The 22,317-nt window shown below is 43.3% G+C and overlaps 1 protein-coding gene across 2 annotated transcripts in view; it reads left to right on the top strand.

Annotated features, from left to right (window-relative positions):
- Positions 1–19,783, top strand: part of LOC122942273 (aquaporin-8-like) — a 28,465-nt gene extending 8,682 nt beyond the window's left edge. Inside the window, exons 2-6 of one of the 2 annotated variants that reach the window (XM_044299780.1) lie at positions 11,560–11,845; positions 16,847–16,973; positions 17,105–17,316; positions 17,440–17,574; positions 19,473–19,783. In XM_044299780.1, coding sequence (XP_044155715.1) covers positions 11,580–11,845; positions 16,847–16,973; positions 17,105–17,316; positions 17,440–17,574; positions 19,473–19,515 — 783 coding nt within the window. In that variant the 5' untranslated portion in view covers positions 11,560–11,579 and the 3' untranslated portion in view covers positions 19,516–19,783. The remainder of the gene's footprint in view (positions 1–11,559; positions 11,846–16,846; positions 16,974–17,104; positions 17,317–17,439; positions 17,575–19,472) is intronic. The other variant, XM_044299781.1, reaches the window with a different exon arrangement.
- Positions 19,784–22,317: the final 2,534 nt, after the last annotated feature.

The raw sequence follows: 22,317 nt of genomic DNA, 5'->3' as shown, positions 1-22,317 counted from the left end.
AGACTGTACTGAAGCTTAAAGCTGACATCATAATTCCTGGTGGAAGGAATATGGATCAGAGCATACACCCCAGAAGCCTTAAACTTCATGAACTCTTTCAGAAGAACTTTCCCAATGTACAGTCTGGAGGGGGTGTTCTCCTCTGGTCCTGTGAACCTGATTCTGACTGCGTTCCTCCTCTGAGGTGGGGGGTTCGCCGGCCTGGTGACATTAGAGAACAGTCTCCTGTACTGAGGTTCTTCAGCAGATGGATCAGTACTCGGCCTCTCCTCAGCTGCAGTCTTATGGTCATCTGATGTTGCTGCCTGCACTGTGGAGAGATGAGGGTCCTGTACAATGTCTGTAACCTCTGCTGCACGCTGTGCAGTGGGTTCAATTAGGGGTAAATTGTCACTCGCAGCACTGAGCGGGGTCTCACTGACCATATCAGCGCATACACAGTTTTGTTGCTGAAGCACAGGACTGACACTCAAATTTAATTCATCAGTGCTACAAACAAAGTCCACTGTGCTTAACCCCTTGCTGTCTGACACACTTTGTTCTGCAGCATTTGCAGAGGTTGTGTCACCACCAGACATCTGAGAAGCTCTGTCAGATGTTCTTCAGAACCTCCTGCTTGAGGTTCCTTTTGTTTTGCTTTCGTTTTCTCATCTCGTTAGCCTCTCTCAGCTGTCATGTAGTTGCACTGATTGCATCCCTTTAAATCCCTTCCCATACTGCATCACTTTGCGGTTTATACAACTTCCTGGAGTGTGTGCATGCTGGATGCTACTACTGAGTCTTCTACAGATAAGTTTTGTTCATTCATTTGTGTTTTCCTGTTTGTGACCCTGACTCCCTCCGTATCAAGTGTAGGGAGCTGGTGGTCGTGTCCCCTCACTATTATAGGGTGTTCAGGTGTTATACAGTCGAGGAACGAGGATATGTGATCATCTACCATTGAGATTTTTGCATAGGCTGAGCAGTTAGGGAGAGAGCCAGGTCTGTTGCAGGGCTCTCCCTTTGGTTCCTTAGTTTTGGATCCAGTCAGTCGGATCTTCATTTTGTGTCTTCTAGTTTTCTGTACACCTTCCGTGACAGGTTGATGGCTCAGACCCCAAACATGGTTCACACAAGAGCAGTGATCCTCCAGTCTCTGCACCCCCATATATTATAGGGTTCCTCTGCTTCACAACATTACAACCAGTCTCATATTCAGTTTCTGTTTTTCCATAAAATTCTCTCCTTTTCACAACTTGGGCTCTAGATTCTTTCTTTTTGTCACTTGGCCAGTTTTGTATTTTAGATATTATACTTGTATCCTCCTCCAGACTCCCCTTCAGTACAGCCAGCTCACGTGTGCAATCATCCAGACACTCACACTTCATCAGCTTTGTTTTAGGATCAGACTCTTTGCTAATTTCATCTCTTAATCTGTGGATCTTCATTTCAAGATTAAATACATTTTTTCTGGTCACATTTATTTTCAAGTCAGAAACAATGCTGCATTCAGAAGACTCACCAGCCACCATTTCCAAACTCTCCTCTCCATGCTGCAGGCCACACTCCAGGCTCTGGGCTTTCCCAGGATCATCAGCCCAGCTCCCCTCTCCTCCACCTGGGTCAGAAGCCATGACCCCTCCCTGCAGGGAGCTCAGCACCACACGTCTATCCTCTCCTATGTACAAGAATAGAACTACTATAATACTGCCTCCTATGTACAAGAATATAACTACTATAATACTGCTCCTATGTACAAGAATATAACTACTATAATACTGCTCCTATGTACAAGAATATAACTACTATAATACTGCCTCCTATGTACAAGAATATAACTACTATAATACTGCCTCCTATGTACAAGAATATTACTACTATAATACTGCTCCTATGTACAAGAATATAGCTACTATAATACTGCCTCCTATGTACAAGAATATAACTACTATAATACTGCCCCTATGTACAAGAATATAACTACTATAATACTGCCTCCTAGGTACAAGAATATAACTACTATAATACTGTCCATATGTACAAGAATATAACTACTATAATACTGCCTCCTATGTACAAGAATATAACTACTATAATACTGCCTCCTTTGTGCAAGTATATAACTACTATAATACTGCCCCTATGTACAAGAATATAACTACTATAATACTGCCTCCTTTGTGCAAGTATATAACAACTATAATACTGCCTCCTATGTACAAGAATATAACTACTGTTATACAGTGGTACTATGGTTATGTGAGTGCAGCCTAACTTGTAATATTATTACGCTCCAGAAATACACCAGGCCCCTCTTGAATTCCTTTATTGTACTCACCATCACCACCTCCTCAGGCAGAGAGTTCCATAGTCTCACTGCTCTTACCGTAAAGAATCCTCTTCTATGTTTGTGTATAAACCTTCTTACCGCTAGACACAGAGGATGTCCCCTAGTCACAGTCCTGGGTATAAGTAGATGATGGCAGTGATCTCTGTAATGACCCCTGATATATTTATGGTTATCTCCCCTTAGTCGTCTTTTTTCTAAACTAAATAGCCCTAGTTTTCAAGTTTTTTCTAGGTCCTGCTGTCCACCTATTCCAGTTTTTACAGCATTTTTCGCCCTGTAAGATACACCTAGAGGAGGAGAATAAGAAAATAAAATATTTTTCTTTAGAATTCAGATCAGACCACCAATCTGACACCCAATGTTAATCACACCTCAGCTCAGACCCCAATGTTAATGAGACCCCAATAAGACCTCAGATTAGATCCCCAATCAGACTCCAATATTAATGACCTCCAATCAGACCTCAGATCAGATCCCCAATATGAATAATCCCCCCCCTTATTCAAACCTCAGATTAGACTCCCAATTTAAATGACTCCTAGACCTCAGATAAGAGCTCCAATATGAGTAAACCCCCTCCTATTCAGACCCCCAATATGAATAACCTCAGATCAGAACCCCATGCTCAGAGCAAATAAAATGTAAAAAGATCAACTTACCTCTCGCCGCTCCTAAAATACTGCTCTCTTATTCTTTCTGCTGCACGCCGTGCTGTTACCCAGGTCACAGAGCACCGACAACCTCACGCTGTGCGCAGTCGCAGCACAGCGAGTGGCCGAGAACCAGGAAGCGGTGAGTACAGAGCCCAGGAAGTGCTGCATTCACTGCTTCTCAGTCTCGGCCCTCCTGTATGAATGAGCACTTCCATAATTAAAGCACTCATTAGTATTCTCCCCATAAGACGCACTGACATTTTCCCCCTACTTTGGGTGAAAAAAAGTGCGTCTTATAGGGCGAAAACTACTGTACTGAAGTTGCCTGCCTTTGAAGAGGTGCCCATTACTGTACACAATACTCCATTTGTGGTCTGACTAATGGTGGGTGTTGTAGAAATATTAATATTAGAAATCCGCTCTCATCAGGCTTTGAATAAGGAAAGGCAAATCCCTCAACCGCAGTTACCATCTTGAGTTCGTCTGAGCAACTGCCCCTCCTCCACAGTCTGCTCACCTTTTATTTAGTCACAGTAACAATAGAAAGGGGCTGGCCACTCACCCGACCACTTACTTCATGTAACAAGGATACAGGAAGTGATGACACAGGAAGATGAGCTAGTTCAGGTACTTGTCAAAGGACAGGGGAGGGCATCAACATGGCTGAACAGTGCAATGCACACACCCCATCCCCGTATAAGGAAGGATGAGTCATGTCCATTGTCTGATCAGCCAGGTGGCCGCCTATCCCCCACCACTGTCAGCATGGATCCCATTCAATACTGCTCAAAGTGACCAGTATCTAGTGAAGATTATTCTACTGGTTCTTATAGGTTTGAGAATATCTGCGAGACATTGCTACGGCTATTGTCAGTATACGGTACGAGTATACCGACAAGGCAGAAATGCATGTCTTAAAAGCAGATATGTATCCAGAAAGGGATAGCGAAGCCGCAGCAGAGGTATAATATGTATCTCTCGTTATGCAGACTTCACTTCTCTAATGTGTATAGACATTTGAAGGGAAGAAGCCCAGTGCATTGCACTTAGTGCTCACAAATCGGCAAACGCCCGCTACACACTGAGAACACGTCTCCGAGCCCATGAGAAGGTTTTCATACTGACGGTTTTACCACTGGTCCCGATTCAACCCAAGTACCCTCTGCTAGAGCGCTCTTCGGTTAAATCCGACACAGGGAGACAGATGACAATCTATAAAACACACACACATCCTAAGATAAAATGTCTGCATAATAAAATTTACACAACATGGGTAAATGGTAGAACTATGATCTCATCATCTATGCCCCTTTTGAAGCACCCCATGATCTCATTAACCTCTTAGGAACATATGACGTATAGTACGTTGCCTTTTTATGGTGTGTCACGAGTATTAATTGTGAAGTGGGTACTTTTCACATATACAGGTGCGTTTGTTCAAATGGACTGCGCTGCTCCAGAGTAAACAGAAAGATCCTCCTTTCCAAATCACACAGACTTCCTTGGATATGGGAAAGCATTCAGGTCACCTGGGTTCACTTTCCCCTCTCCTTTGTGAACCTCTGTGAAAGATCAAGGTTGCCTCAAATAGTGAAGCACAGTCACATGGGTTGAACTACGAAGGTGTTATTGTACTTACGGGATAAAAGAAGGTAACAAGCGGAGTATAAAAATCAATCACCCTACCCGGGTTTCGCTTCAGAAAGCTTCGTCAGGGGTATCTCCTCCGCCCACTTTAGGGCGGTCTATATAAACCCACAGGTGGGGATCCACCCCACCTCCATAAAATCGTCATAGTCAATACGGCTTATTACAAAAGTTAAAACCCTTATAAGGTACATAAAATACAAACTCATAGAATTTACATCACATAAAAACCTCCTTTAAATCGCCTAATTCCATAAATTACAGGGAATCTACCTCTAAAACAGTTACATTGTGTTCTCCCATTCAGAAGTATCGACCCTCCCCACGTGACCCATACTCCATCCAATAGTAAAATACACACCCTAGGACCGCCTACTTTCATTCAGGGATTGCAGAACACGTCATACCCCACATGATCCACTCCGGCCAATCACAGCCCTCTAGCAGTACTGCCAAAGGTCCATGAATGGCTCCAGTGGATATTGCGGTACGGGATGTTCTCTCAAGTAAGGCAAGGTTTCAGATCAAACTCCACATTCATCCCTTTAGGTTGTAGCGTATCCATCCTATAGATCCATTCAACCTCCCTCCTATTAATCTGCTCAATGGAATTCCCTCCACGCCAATGTGGTTTAACCAGCTCGACTCCAACAAATGACAGGCCACTGGGATCTTTCTGATGTTTAGTTTTAAAGTGCATAGAGACACTATGCGTCTCAAGTCCCTTTCTAATGTTGCGGACATGCTCTTGAATCCTTACCTTCAATTTTCTCATAGTTCGGCCCACATAGTGGAGGCCACAAGGGCACTCCAGCATGTAGACCACCCCTACACTCTCACAGGTAATAAGCCCTTTTAGTTTATAGTCCTGATCTTTCTGGTTGGAATGTACAATCTGTGTATCCCTCTTTCTTTTTTCTTTCTTCCTATTACGGCACGGCAGACAGAACCCACACCAGGTGAGCGTATCCCCTTTTCTTACACCCTCAGAACGTAGCTCTAGCTGTCATTACACTCCCTGGCTTAAAAATATACCAAAGGGGCAACTAAAAAAGGTTCACCGTAATTGTTCAAAGGAAGAAGATTTTAAGACGCAGAGTGAGGCTATCAGTGAATGGTTTGTGGAAAAGGGATATTGTAGAGAGGACCTAGTGAAATGTAGGAAGGAAATAGAAAGAGAAAGAGAGGGAGATTCACAAAAAATAAAAAAGATTTCCGCTTTTCCTTCCTTACACAATTTAATGTGCATGCCGGGATTATTAAAAATGTGATAAAAAAGAATTGGTCAACCCTAAAGAACGATCCAGTATTAGGGAAAGATATTCCGGATCAACCAAGGGTGATCTTTTGAAAGGCACCGAGTCTACGGACCAAATTGGTGCATAACTCAATACGTTCTGAGGGTGTAAGAAAAGGGGATAAATTCACCTGGTGTGGGTTCTGTCTGCCGTGCCGTAATAGGAAGAAAGAAAAGGGAAAGAGGGATACACAGATTGTGCATTCCAACCAGAAAGATCAGGATTATAAACTAAAAGGGCTTATTACCTGTGAGAGTGTAGGGGTGGTCTACATGCTGGAGTGCCCTTGTGGCCTCCACTATGTGGGCCGAACTATGAGGAAATTGAAGGTAAGGATTCAAGAGCATGTCCGCAACATTAGAAAGGGACTTGAGACGCATAGTGTCTCTATGCACTTTAAAACTAAACATCAGAAAGATCCCAGTGGCCTGTCATTTGTTGGAGTCGAGCTGGTTAAACCACATTGGCGTGGAGGGAATTCCATTGAGCAGATTAATAGGAGGGAGGTTGAATGGATCTATAGGATGGATAATCTACAACCTAAAGGGATGAAAGTGGAGTTTGATCTGAAACCTTGCCTTACTTGAGAGAACATCCCGTACCGCAATATCCACTGGAGCTATTCAAGGACCTTTGGCAGTACTGCTAGAGAACTGTGATTGGCCGGAGTGGATAATGTGGGGTATGACGTGTTCTGCAATCCATGAATGAAATATTGGTTGGAGTATGGGTCACGTGGGGAGGGTGGATACCTCTGAATGGGAGAATACTATGTAATTGTTTTAGAGGTAGATTCCCTGTGAGTTATGGAATTAGGCGATTTAAAGGAGGTTTTTATGTGATGTAAATTCTATGAGTTAGTATTTTATGTACCTTAAAAGGGTTTTAAATTTTGTAATAAGCCGTATTGACTATGATGATTTTATGGAGGTGTGGTGGATCCCCACCTGTGGGTTTATAAAGACCGCCCTAAAGTGGACGGAGGAGATACCCCTGACAAAGCTTTCTAAAGCGAAACCCGGGTCAGGTGATTGATTTTTATACTCTGCTTGTTACCTTCTTTTATCCTGTAAGTACAATAAAACCTTCGCAGTTCAACCCATGTGACTGTGCTTCACTATTTGTGGCAACCTTGATCTTTCACAGAGGTTCGCAAAAATGCTTTCCTATATCAAAGGAAGTCTGTGTGATTTGGAAAGGAGGATCTTTCTGTTTACTCTGGAGCAGCGCGGTCCATATGACGTACCGGTACGTCATGATGTCCTGTTACTTAAGGACACATGACGTACCGGTACGTCATGTGTATTTCCGATCACCGCTGCGTGGCGGGCGGTGATCGGAACTGGGTGCCTGCTGAAATCAATCAGCAGGCACCCTGGGACAATGCGCGGGGGCGTTCTGTGACCCCCCCGTATCGGCGATTGCGGCAAACCGCAGGTCAATTCAGCTTTGGACGACTGATCAGCGAGTTTGAATCTTTAAAAAAAGAAAGAAAAAAAAAGCATTTTTGGGGCTTTTTTTTTATTTAATTTTTATTTTTTACCTGTTAGTTTTAGGGCAAAGTCTGCAAACACCCGTGCCCCCACAAACACGCACACTAAATACAAGTTTAACACGCACGCACACACACACGCACACACACACACTCCCCTATGGCCCACCATATGAGGATGAGGACGTTTTGAGGCCTCGTGCTGCACATGGGCCTAGTAAAAAAAAACAGTGTCAGGCATTACTGGAGTGGGGACGTCCTCTACCAGACCCCAATTTACAGTACGGCCATGACACGTACCCGGTTTGAGGCCATGCAGATAATGCAGCATGTCCCCCCCAAGGTGATCCCGCCTATGACCGCCTGTACAAAATCAGGCCGGTCATCGATCACTTTGGGGCCAAATGTTTGAAGGCCTATGTACCTGGAAGGGAGGTCGCGGTTGATGAGTCTCTCATTGCTTTCAAGGGGAGACTCATTTTCCGCCAGTATGTTCCCTCTAAGAGGGCGAGGTGTGGCGTAAAGCTGTACAAACTTTGTGAGAGTACCCCAGGGTACGCTTACAAGTTGTGTGTACGAGGGGCGAAATTCCCGTTTTCAACCCCCAGAATGTCCCCCACTCTGGGTGTTAGCGGGAAAATTGTGTGGGACCTTATGCACCCACTGCTAGATAAGGGTTACCACCTGTACGTGGATAACTTTTATACTAGTATCCCCTTGTTCCAGTCCCTCGCCGCCAGATCCACGTCCGCTTGTGGGACCGTGCAGAAAATTCAATGCGGCCTCCCTACCCACCCCCTCCAGGTACCTATCCCCAGGGGTGAGACCTGTGCCCTTACCAGTGGAAACCTGTTGCTGGTCAGATATAAGGACAAGAGGGATGTCCTTGTACTGTCCACAATTCATGGTAACGGCATCACCCCTGTCCCTGTGCGAGGTATCGCGGCAACGGTCCTCAAGCCCGATTGTATCGTTGACTACAATCGGTATATGGGAGGAGTTGATCTCTCTGATCAAGTGCTCAATCCATATAACACCATGCGCAAAACCCGGGCATGGTACAAAAAACTTGCGGTCTACTTGGTACAGGTTGCCATGTACAACTCTTTTGTGCTGTCCCGGAGCGCCGGCAACAATTCTATGAGGCAGTCCTCAAGGCCCTGATCTTTTCTGACCTGGAAAGAGCAGGCCCGGAGTACCTCGGGAACTGGAGGTGCCCGGATCGTTCCTGGCCAACACTTTCCAGGTGTGGTCCCCCATACTGGAAAAAAGGGATGGACCCAAAAAAGGTGCAGAGTGTCTCACAGGAGGGGATACGAATAAACACCACCACTCAGTGTGACACGTGCCCCGATGATCCGGGCTTCTGCATTATTGGTTGCTTCAGGGAGTACCACACTTCCATGGAGTACTAAATTTATAATCCCCTTCCCCAATTTTAATTCCATTTAGCCACTGACAATAAAATAAAATAAAACTCTGGTGCTCAGAGTTGAGACACTAAAACAAACAAATTTTGTTTTAAAAATATTATTTTGTAAAAATATATATATTTTTTAAAGTAGACATATTAGGTATCGCCGCGTCCGTAAGATTCTGCTCTAAAAAATACCCCATGACCTAACCCCTTGGTTGAACATGGTCAAAAAAATAAAATAGAAACGGTGCAAAAAAAGGTTTTTTTTTGTCACCTTACATCACAAAAAGTGTAATAGCAAGCGATCAAAAAGTCATATGCCCACAAAAATACTGCCAATAGAACCTTCCTCTTATCCTTCAAAAAATTTGCCCCTACCTAAGATAATTGGCTAAAAAAAAATAAAAAATTGACTCTTAGACTATAGATACTAAAATGTTTTTCTTTTTGTTTATTAAAGAATAATATAGTGTAAAACCAAAATTAAGAAAAAATATTAGGTATTGAATATTAGGTATCGCCGCGTCCATAAGAATCTGCTCTATAAAAATACCCTATGACCTAACCCCTCAGATGAACACAGTCCAAAAAATAAAAACGGTGCCAAAATAGCTATTTTTTGGCAAATTTTCCATTATAATCAGTTTTTTTCCAGTAACAAAGCAAGGGTTAACAGCGAAACAAAACTTAATTTTATTACCCTGATTCTGCAGTTTTCAGAAACACCCCATTTGTGGTTGTAAACTGCTGTATGACCAAACGGCAGGGCGCAGAACGAAAGGAACCGTATGGTTTCTGGAAGGCAGATTTTGATGGCCTTTTTTTTTTTTTTTGCACCATGTCCCATTTGAAGAACCCCTGATGCACCCCTAGAGTAGAAACTCTATAAAAGTGACCCAATCTAAGAAACTACACCCCTCAAGGTATTCAAAGCTGATTTTACAAACTGTATTAATCCTTTAGGTGTTCCTCAACAGTTTATGGCAAATGGAGATGAAATTTCAGAATTTCTATTCTTGGTAACTTTGCCTCGCAAAAACGTAATATAAAGCAACCAAAAATCATATGTACCCTAAAAATAGTCCCAACAAAACTGCGAGCCTATCCCGTAGTTTCCAAAATGGGCTCACTTTTATGGAGTTTTTACTCTAGGGGTGCATCAGGGGGGCTTCAAATGGGACATGGTGTAAATAAACCAGTCCAGCAAAATCTGCCTTCCAAAAAGTAGTTTACGGCCACATATGGGGTGTTTCTGCAAACTACAGAATCAGGGCAATAAATATTGAGTTTTGTTTGGCTGTTAACCCTTGCTTTGTTACTAGAAAAAAAGGATTCAAATTGAAAATTTGCCCAAAAATTTAAATTCAGAAATTTCCTCTCCATTTGCCAATATCTCCTGTGGAACACCTAAAGGGTTAACAAAGTTTGTAAAACCAGTTTTGAATACCTTGAGGGGTGTAGTTTCTTAGATGGGGTCACTTTTATGGAGTTTCTACTCTAGGGGTGCATCAGGGGGCTTCAAATGGGACATGGTGTAAATAAACCAGTCCAGCAAAATCTGCTTTCCAATAACCACACAGCGCACCTTTCCCTCTACGCCCTACCATGTGCCTGTACAGTAGTTTACGGCCACATATGGGGTATTTCTGCAAACTACAGAATCAGCGAAATAAATATTGAGTTTTGTTTGGCTGTTAACCCTTGCTTTGTTACTTGAAAAAATTGATTAAAATGGAAAATTTGCATTCTGAAATTTTATCTCCATTTGCCATTAACTCTTGTGGAACACCTAAAGGGTTAATGACGTTTGTAAAATCAGTTTTGAATACCTTGAGGGGTGTAGTTTCTATAATTGGGTGGTTTCTATTATGTAAGCCTCGCAAAGTGACTTCAGACCTGAACTGGTCCTTAAAAAGTGGGTTTTTGAAAATTTCTAAAACATTTCAAGATTTGCTTCTAAACTTCTAAGCCAGAATGGCTTGGATAAGTCAAAGCGTTTTAAAGTTATCACCACATAAAGTGACACTGGTCAGATTTGCAAAAAATTGCAGGAGTTAAGCCTTGGCAGCAGCTGCCTGACATTGGCTGTTACGGGCTGAGTTTACTGTCAAGTAAAAGTCAGGTCCTTTTTCATGGCTGTTTTACCCAGTGTTTTCACCCGGAATATGCACAGGTGACTTGTATTTTCTCTTGCCATCTGCACAATGAATACTGAGATGAAAAGGTGGACCTTAACATTAACTTAAGGCCCAGGAAATTTAGTTTTCCCAGGCATGTTTTGGAATAGCCCACAATTCACATAGTGCCTTTGTATCAATAGAGTTATCTGCAGGACATGTTGGCAAGTCATGTTCTTCCTAATTTTGCTGGGACTTTAGGAAAGCTTGGAGGGTATGGCCTTTCTTGGCCTGAAATATGAGACATACGTCGGAATGCCATGGCTACTGGTTAGGACTCTCTTTCTTTTACAAATAAGAGACAGCTATACCTGGGCACTTTATATTTAGACCTTGAAAGGTCATTGCTCTTGACTTACGTTCCACCAAAGTCTATGAGACTTGTCTCGAGTTGGAATGATCTGTTTCGATCTCTATATATCTAATGAGAAGAAATTTGCAAGAAGGTCCTAGACTACTTAAAAAGTTGGGCTGCAAAAGGAAATTTAACCTTTGTGGTCAAGTTTAAATTTGATTGTGGTTCTTCACGTTTGTCTGTTTTCTTAGCAGTTGATCCAAGTACTTGTATGGCCAAATCGCTTGAGACAGAACTTGAGATCATGGGCTCAACATCCAGAGAGGCTCTGGCAGCCAAGGATGAAGATAATTCTGAATTCAACATCTTCGAAATGTTTGTCCAACCATGTCTAGCGGAGCTTGTAGGATGTGTTCTCTTCATCTCCATCGGATGTCTCTCAGTGCTGGTCAATCCCGTTGGCGCTGGACCTCTGCTTCCAGCGCTCACTCATGGTTTGGCTTTAGCAGTTGTCATCTCTGTTCTGGGTAATATAAGGCAAGTTTGACATTGCCAAAAGGCAATCTAGAGTTCAGTGCAAGGAACGACATCTATGTACTCTTGACAGAATCAAACAACTTTGTGTCAGAGACCTACATTTAGTAACCACACTGGGGAGAAGCAATAGGGATCCATTCACACAGTGGACGCCAAAACAGTGTCATGCTGGTCTCTGCTGTGGTTGGCAAAGTACACCTTATAAATGTATACATATCACACACATATATACACTACATATTATACACATTACACACATATCCATATCACACACATATATATATATATATATATATATACACACTTCAAACATACTGTATATACACATTACACATGTATGCTCATTAAACACATGTATACACTACAAATATACATACACATTACACACATATGAACACATTACACATGTATACACATCATATATATATATATATTGTGACACAGTAAAGGAGTTGTCTGGGAAAAACAGGTATTTCCCCCCAGTGAAACACCGGACTGGACTCATGTGTCGGTCCGGGTTTTTGTTAACACTTAGCTGCCTTTAATAGACAGTTGGGTTCAGAAGAAGGAATCTCTGTATTGGGATCTGAGGCTTGTGCCAGGGTGGAGGGATGAGACCTATGTGAGGTGAAACAGGCCGACTAAAGCCCGCTGATGGACTTTTGTTGGCAGAACAGGCCGCATGGTGTGAACCGACACCAATACTGCAAGGTGACTTTTTTGCTTGAAAGTGTTTTTTTGTTCTGTGAACTTTCTAACATGTGAATAAACACTGACTTCTGGTTTACAAACTGGTTGGTGCCTCTATTCTGCGTCCGCTTAGGCTACTTTCACACTGGTGTTTCTGGGTCTGCCTGTGAGATCCATTTCAGGGCTCTCACAAGCGGCGCAAAACAGATCAATTCAGCCCTAATGCATTCTGAATAAATAAGGATCCGTTCAAAATGCATCAGTTTGGCTGCGTTTGGTCTCCTTTGTGTTTTTTAGGCGGTCACTAAAACGCAGCTTGCAGTGTTTTGGTGTCCGCCTGACGATGCGGAGCCAAAGGGATCCGTCCTGACACACAATGTAAGTCAATGGGGACTGATCCGTTTTTTCACTGATGCAATATGGTGCAATTGAAAACGGATCCGTCCCCGATTGACTTTCAATGTAAGTCAAGACAGATCGGTTTTGACATAGACTTAGATTATTTTTTTACAGAGTAATGTGAACGGATACAAGCGTTTGCATTATCGGTGCGGATCCGTCTGTGCAGATACAAGACGGATCCGCACCAAACGCCAGTGTGAAAGTAGCCTTATCCTGTTTACCAGAACGAATCCCCACAATATATATATACACACACACACACACACACATTACACACATTACATACATATGACACACATATATACATATTACACACGTCTTACCTTACACAGTTATATACACGTCAAACATATATATACAAATCAAACACATACAGTACAGACCAAAAGTTTGGACACACCTTCTCATTCAAAGAGTTTTCTTTATTTTCATGACTATGAAAATTGTAGATTCACACTGAAGGCATCAAAACTATGAATTAACACATGTGGAATTATATACATAACAAAAAAGTGTGAAACAACTGAAAATATGTCATATTCTAGGTTCTTCAAAGTAGCCACCTTTTGCTTTGATTACTGCTTTGCACACTCTTGGCATTCTCTTGATGAGCTTCAACAGGTAGTCCCCTGAAATGGTTTTCACTTCACAGGTGTGCCCTGTCAGGTTTAATAAGTGGGATTTCTTGCCTTATACATGGGGTTGGGACCATCAGTTGCGTTGTGGAGAAGTCAGGTGGATACACAGCTGATAGTCCTACTGAATAGACTGTTAGAATTTGTATTATGGCAAGAAAAAAGCAGCTAAGTAAAGAAAAACTAGTGGCCATCATTACTTTAAGAAATGAAGGTCAGTCAGTCTGAAAAATTGGGAAAACTTTGAAAGTGTCCCCAAGTGCAGTCACAAAAACCATCAAGCGCTACAAAGAAACTGGCTCACATGCGGACCGCCCCAGGAAAGGAAGACCAAGAGTCACCTCTGCTGCGGAGGATAAGTTCATCCGAGTCACCAGCCTCAGAAATCGCAGGTTAACAGCAGCTCAGATTAGAGACCAGGTCAAGGCCACACAGAGTTCTAGCAGCAGACACATCTCTAGAACAACTGTTAAGAGGAGACTGTGTGAATCAGGCCTTCATGGTAGAATATCTGCTAGGAAACCACTGCTAAGGACAGGCAACAAGCAGAAGAGACTTGTTTGGGCTAAAGAACACAAGGAATGAACATTAGACCAGTGGAAATCTGTGCTTTGGTCTGATGAGTCCAAATTTGAGATCTTTGGTTCCAACCACCGTGTCTTTGTGCGACGCAGAAAAGGTGAACGGATGGACTCTACATGCCTGGTTCCCACCGTGAAGCATGGAGAAGGAGGTGTGATGGTGGGAGTGCTTTGCTGGTGACACTGTTGGGGATTTATTCAAAATTGAAGGCATACTGAACCAGCATGGCTACCACAGCATCTTGCAGCGGCATGCTATTCCATCCGGTTTGCGTTTAGTTGGACCATCATTTATTTTTCAACAGGACAATGACCCAAACACACCTCCAGGCTGTGTAAGGGCTATTTGACCATGAAGGAGAGTGATGAGGTGCTGCGCCAGATGACCTGGCCTCCACAGTCACCGGACCTGAACCCAATCGAGATGGTTTGGGGTGAGCTGGACCACAGAGTGAAGGCAAAAGGGCCAACAAGTGCTAAGCATCTCTGGGAACTCCTCCAAGACTGTTGGAACACCATTTCAGGTGACTACCTCTTGAAGCTCATCAAGAGAATACCAAGAGTGTGCAAAGCAGTAATCAAAGCAAAAGGTGGCTACTTTGAAGAACCTAGAATATGACACATTTTCAGTTGTTTCACACTTTTTTGTTATGTATATAATTCCACATGTGTTAATTCATAGTTTTGATGCCTTCAGTGTGAATCTACAATTTTCATAGTCATGAAAATAAAGAAAACTCTTTGAATGAGAAGATGTGTCCAAACTTTTGGTCTGTACTGTATATTCATGACAAAACATGTATACACTTTACACACACACATATATATATACTTCAAACATATATACACATTATACATGTATACGCTACAAACATATATACATTACACACATGTATACACTATAAAATAGACATTAAACACGTACACATATTACACACATATACGCTACAAACATACTCTATATACAGGTCCTTCTAAAAAAATTAGCATATTGTGATAAAGTTCATTATTTTCTGTAATGTACTGATAAACATTAGACTTTCATATATTTTAGATTCATTACAAACCAACTGAAGTAGTTCAAGCCTTTTATTGTTTTAATATTGATGATTTTGGCATACAGCTCATGAAAACCCCAAATTCCTATCTCAAAAAAATAGCATATCATGAAAAGGTTCTCTAAACGAGCTATTAACCTAATCATCTGAATCAACTAATTAACTCTAAACACCTGCAAAAGATTCCTGAGACTTTTAAAAACTCCCAGCCTGGTTCATTACTCAAAACCGCAATCATGGGTAAGACTGCCGACCTGACTGCTGTCCAGAAGGCCATCATTGACACCCTCAAGCAAGAGGGTAAGACACAGAAAGAAATTTCTGAACGAATAGGCTGTTCCCAGAGTGCTGTATCAAGGCACCTCAGTGGGAAGTCTGTGGGAAGGAAAAAGTGTGGCAGAAAACGCTGCACAACGAGAAGAGGTGACCGGACCCTGAGGGAGATTGTGGAGAAGGACCGATTCCAGACCTTGGGGGACCTGCGGAAGCAGAGGACTGAGTCTGGAGTAGAAACATCCAGAGCCACCGTGTACAGGCGTGTGCAGGAAATGGGCTACAGGTGCCGCATTCCCCAGGTCAAGCCACTTTTGAACCAGAAACAGCGGCAGAAGCGCCTGACCTGGGCTACAGAGAAGCAGCACTGGACTGTTGCTCAGTGGTCCAAAGTACTTTTTTCGGATGAAAGCAAATTTTGCATGTCATTCGGAAATCAAGGTGCCAGAGTCTGGAGGAAGACTGGGGAGAGGGAAATGCCAAAATGCCTGAAGTCCAGTGTCAAGTACCCACAGTCAGTGATGGTCTGGGGTGCCATGTCAGCTGCTGGTGTTGGTCCACTGTGTTTTATCAAGGAGATTTTGGAGCACTTCATGCTTCCATCTGCTGAAAAGCTTTATGGAGATGAAGATTTCATTTTTCAGCACGGCCTGGCACCTGCTCACAGTGCCAACACCACTGGTAAATGGTTTACTGACCATGGTATCACTGTGCTCAATTGGCCTGCCAACTCTCCTGACCTGAACCCCATAGAGAATCTGTGGGATATTGGGAAGAGAAAGTTGAGAGACGCAAGACCCAACACTCTGGATGAGCTTAAGGCCGCTATCGAAGCATCCTGGGCCTCCATAACACCTCAGCAGTGCCACAGGCTGATTGCCTCCATGCCACGCCGCATTGAAGCAGTCATTTCTGCAAAAGGATTCCCGACCAAGTATTGAGTGCATAACTGAACATAATTATTTGAAGGTTGACTTTTTTTGTATTAAAAACACTTTCTTTTATTGGTCGGATGAAATATGCTAATTTTTTTAGATAGTAATTTGGGGTTTTCATGAGCTGTATGCCAAAATCATCAATATTAAAACAATAAAAGGCTTGAACTACTTCAGTTGTGTGTAATGAATCTAAAATATATGAAAGTCTAATGTTTATCAGTACATTACAGAAAATAATGAACTTTATCACAATATGCTAATTTTTTTAGAAGGACCTGTATACATTACACATATATGCTACAAACATACTGCATATACACACATGTATATACTACAATCATACTGTTCTTACACATTACATAAATATGTACACAACAAATATGTTGGTGCTATAGATAATACATTTATATTTTCTTGTCTTTAGTGGTGGACACTTCAACCCAGCCGTCACTCTAGCTGTGGTCATTTCAGGTGGACTGACTCCCATTCTGCTGGTACCTTACTGGGTATGCCAGCTAGCAGGGGGGATGCTGGGAGCTTTGCTGGCCAAGGTATGTTCATGGTTGATTATTCAATTTTTAATTTTTTTTTGCCAAACTAAAGAAATCATCACTGTTCCAGTATCAAATATATATTTCCTTTTACGCATCTTCCGTGCTGATTGTTTCCATGCTTCTTCCAGGGACTGGCAGATGAATCCTCATTTGTGAATCATACCGGGGCGGTCTGCATGCTGGACAGCGAGACATCATTGGGCAAAGCGGTCGGAGTGGAGATAGTCTTTAGTTTTTTCTTGGTTTTTGCTGTGGTGATGGGAGCGGTGGGAGAGCGTAGCCGGACCCCACTGGCTCCTTATTCTATTGCCTTCACTCTTGTAACTGGAATTTTGGCAGGGTGAGTGCCCCAGTGTGCCGCTATCCGGCACTAGTACATATATGATGGATACATATGGCCTGGGATACAATGTTGCCATGTGCTATGATATCAGATGTCTAACCCTGTCCTCCTGTCTTACAGAGGCTCCATATCAGGTTCCTGTCTGAACCCATCACGAGCTCTGGGCCCAGCAGTTGTAGCTGGGTACTGGGATTACCACTGGGTATACTGGGTGGGCCCTGCCTCTGGAGCAATCATAGTGTCTCTAATATACAGGTAAGCAGTGAATTCAGAAGATATAGGGAGATTTACCAAGACTGGCGTACCCATAGACCAGTCCCGATCTCTCTGCACTGGCGTGAGATGCACCAGAGGCACAGTGGCGTAGCTAGAAATGACTGGGCCCCACAGCAAATTTTTGAATGGGGCCCACCTCCCCCAGTAATTTTTTTGCGACCCCTTCCTTTCATGCCGCCCCCATTCCTGTGTCTAGTAAAGACCAGGCCCGGCAGCTGTTCCATCCGTCTATACTGCCACTGTATATAATTTCATTGTGTAATACTGTTGAGGGGGCCCTGACAAAATCTTTTAGTCCTCCTCCTCCTGGATGGGCCCCTTCTGGGTCAGGGCCCCAAAGCAGCCGCTTCCCCTATAGCTACGCCCCTACAGAGGCAGATACGTCTTAAGAAATTAGGAGCAAATCTTGTGGTTGCGACTTCTAAAATGCCGCTGCAACAACATTTTGCTGCAAGTGGTGTTTCTACGCCGCCCTCTCCACTTTCATAAAAAGTGGCGGCGGATGTATCTTCTTTTATATTGGTTTCTTGGCGTTAAAGGAAGACTGAAATCTAGTTAAGGTGCACGGAGTGCTGAGGGATGCACCTAATTTATGATGAGGCGTGCACCTCAACATAGATTAGGCACATCCACCAGCAGCGCAGGGGATATCATAGACTGACACATCATGGCAGTCTATCATAAATCTCCTCCATGGTCTTGTCCAGCTCTGGATACACGGAGTAGGAAATGCCCATAAGAATCTCAAAGTAATGAGGAGAGTTTAGCTTAGGCAGGGTGCGGGCTCTCCTTAAAGACACCAGCTGCGTATGGAGAATTATTGCCAATGCTCCATGGGGGAAAAAAAATGCAAAGGGGTATCTTCCAGGGAGAGAGAACCATCTCGCTAGTGCCACGTTCTGGAAATGGCTCCATACGAGGAGGGGAGTCTAGAAAGCTTAAGGACTGGGCATGGACCTAGCCAGTTGTTCTTATGATCTGCAGCTTCCCTCTCTCCTTACCCTTTTGTTTTTTGTTTATGTTGAAGGGTAGATTAGTTTTGTTTCCGAGCACCCACATGCTCACTGCTATGTATGACTGACCATATAGGGGCAACCCCTGGACATATAGAAAATTATCATATAGACATGGGCCAATCCCAACAGTTTTTAGGATCTGCAGCTTCCCTCTCTCCTTACACTTTTGTTTTTTACTTATGGTGGCGAGTACATGAGTTTTGTCCTGTAGCACCCATATGCTCACTGCTATGCATGGCTAACCCTGACAGGGCACCCCCTGGACATAGAGATATCATATAGACATGGACCTCTTATTTTTATGATCTGCAGCTTCCCTCTCTCCTTACCCTTTTGTTTTTTGCTTATGGTGGCGAGTACATGAGTTCTGTCTCCTAGCAGCCTTACGCTCACTGCTATGCATGGCTGACCCTGAGAAGGCAACCTCTGGAGATAGAGATAGACATGGGCATATCCATTCTGTTTATGATCTGCAGCTTCCCTCTCTCTTTACCCTTTTGTTTTTTGCTTATGGTGGCGGGTACATGAGATCTGTCTCCTAGCAGCCTTACGCTGACTGCTATGCGTGGCTGACCCTGAGAAGGCAAACTCTGGAGATATAGATAGACATGGGCCTATCCCTAGTGTTTATGATCTGCAGCTTCCCTCTCTCCATCTCCTTAGCTGTTTATGTAAATGTTGGCAGATGCATCAGCTTTGTCTCACCTTTATGCCTGAATAGACTGGATGGCATAACTTTTATCCATATGACCTATTAGGGTATATAGCGATCAAGAGAATTCTGGATATTATTGGACACCTTGCAATATCACATGTCAACAAGGAATTTAAAAATAATTTGTCTCCATTTTTCTACTGTAGGCTTCTACTGGCAGGAAAATCTCATCGATTATTCCTAAAATAAGGAAGAAGGACCAACTGGTGGAGGTCGACCCAAGAAGACACAGTGGAAGAGTGGGCAAAGACTCGGGACACAGATGTTTATAATAAGCAGCTGCTCAAATCCTACCACCCAACATTATGGTATAATGGACTCCCATACTTCTCAGGGCTGGTAAAGTCATTCTACCAGACTCTGTCACAAAAAGCTGTCTATAGGGGCCAATGACCATTGCATTTTTTTATGTTTTATTTTTTAATATTTTCAAATAATAATAAAATATAAGAATGTGGATTACTTGACTATATGCACAACTGAATCACACAAGGTGCCAGCCTAAAGCCTCATTCACACGTCCATGCCCGTGCTCAAATTTATGAGCAGGTGGTCAGTGATGCATCCGTGAAGCTGTCCGTGAAGGATCCGTGTTGGGTCAGTGTGTCCTTTTTTTGCTGTCCGTGTGCCATCCGTGTTTCACTGACACTGAACAGCTGAAAAATAAGGGTCCATTCACACGTCCGCACTTCCGGGTCCACAATTCCGTTCCCGAAAAAAATTGAAATGTTCTATTCTTGTCTGCAATTGCGGACAAGAATAGGCATATTCTATTAGTGCCGGCAATGTACAGTCCGCAAAATGCGGAACGCACATTGCCGCTGTCCGTGTTTTGCGGATCAGCAGATCCGTGGATCCGCAAAACACATTGCAGACTTGTGAATGGACCCTAATTTTCAAAGCATGGCATACGTGTTGCATTGGTGGTTTTCACGGACCCATAGACTATAATGGGCGTGAGGAATCCGTAAACACGGACAAAATAGAGCATGCATCCGCGCTAAAAAAATTGACCCCTGGACTGTGCTAAAACACTGATGTGTGAATACACACATTAAAATGAATGGGGACGTGTGCTGTCCTTGGAGAACACGTACAGCACACGTCCGTGGAACACTGACGTGGTTCTTGAGTTGTTCCTGGACATCATGATTTCAAATACAACACCGCCACCTGCTGGTAAGCAGCATTATTACACCACTGTGGGAAATGATCACATTGCTCCTTATCCTCATATTTGAGTGTAAGGTGATAACTGCAGATTGGCTTATATAATTAAAAATCTTTAAAGACTTAATTTTGACCTGCGCAGAGATTACCACCCTGGCATCCTGCATCCTGCCCATCATAAGGTTGGTACCTGTCTTGTCATATAGAGCAAAACTATATGTGAAACCTTCTAGGGCAGGCATTTTCAAACTGCGGCCCTCCAACTGTTGCAAAACTACAACTCCCAGCATGCCTGAACAGCCTACAGGTATCAGCCTACAAAAGGGCATTGTGGGAGTTGTAGTTTTACAACAGCTGGAGGGCCGCTGTTTGAGGGTGCCTGTTCTAGGGGGTCTGACCCATTGTGACACAATACATCTGCTCGTTGTTGACCCCTGGGATACCCACTGCTTGTCCTGATCAACACCTGACCACAGCGGAGGACATAGGGTCCTGCCATAACAGCCTGCGCTTGACGAGCTGCCCCATCGTGCCAGTTAAACAGTGGATCCAAAGGAGAAGTCCAGGTCCTTTATATTTCCGACACCTATTGAATCCACATCTTACTTTGGCTCATAAAAATTGCTGCGTTTTTTCTCCAAGAGGTCAATACTGGGTCAATACATGCAGACTGGGTCAATACATACATTTATATTACAGGAGGTGACCACTAGAGGGAGCAAAATGAGGACGGATTTATACAGCTGCCATTTAGCTAAATAGGCCAGACAAGTCTAAATACAGCCCCTAGTGGCCACCCATCTTTACTACAACCAGGCCTCCTACCTCCAGGGTGTTCACCTATATACTTTATGCTATAATTTGTTTCATATCTTGACCATTTTCAAGATCTCTGCTTGCTGTCAGTAAATAGTAAAATTGTTGTTTACATTCAGAGACTCAAAAGACCTAATTGTCACAGCTGAGGGTTTGTTACAATTGTATCCAGTCGAGATAATTCTCCGTAATCTAAACATTCAGGGTTTCAGACTGAGAGGGGCGTCTGTGGTAGGCACTAATGGTGGGCACCATTCATTCACATGTTGGAGGTTGGTCCATGGCGTGCTGTGGTTGTCGGGTAAAATCCATAGACATCTGCAAATTCTTCTGTTTGTGTGGGAGGAAACCACAAGCAATCAAAACGTACTCATGTTACATGATCACCTAGCATGTGAGAGCCTGTCATAGATTGTGAGCTCTGCTGCAAAAGGAGCCGATGTGTGTGAAACAAAGTGCACAGCGCTGCAGAGTATTTCAGCAGTCCATGCGTAATGCGTAAAGAAATGTCCATATGGCTATCCTTCAGGGGCTCCTAGGTTATGCTTTGTTCTTTCTCCAAGTTACATATACTGTATCCCTAACTTAGTTTCCTCAGCAGCACAGAGTATTTGAGAAAAGGAGCATGCTAATGTTTTGGGAGATCAAAGACTGAGGGCAGCGTAGCTAAAAGAGCAGGGTCTCCCAGTGGCACAGAGTATTTCAGAAGAGGAGTCTGCCGATTTGGTAGGATGACACACAGGAAGGAGCGGGTCTCGAAGGAGCACAGAGTATTTCAGGAGAGGAGTATGCTGATCTTGTGGGAAGTCACAAACTGAGAGTTATGTGGAGAGAGGAGCAGAGTTACAGCACAGAGTATTTCAGGAAGAGAGTTAAATAAAAGCAAAATAATTGAATATGTGTTCAAGATCCGGGATCCTTTAGGGCTGTTTCACATGAGCAATCACGATCCGTGTGTGAGCATGATCCTCCGTTCTGGACTTGCAGGAGTGCACAGCATTACAC

The sequence above is a fragment of the Bufo gargarizans genome, chromosome 6 (genome assembly GCF_014858855.1).
Source record: "Bufo gargarizans isolate SCDJY-AF-19 chromosome 6, ASM1485885v1, whole genome shotgun sequence".
NCBI lineage: Eukaryota > Metazoa > Chordata > Amphibia > Anura > Bufonidae > Bufo > Bufo gargarizans.
Note: the sequence above shows the minus strand (reverse complement) of the source record. Positions and strands in the feature narration are given on the sequence as shown.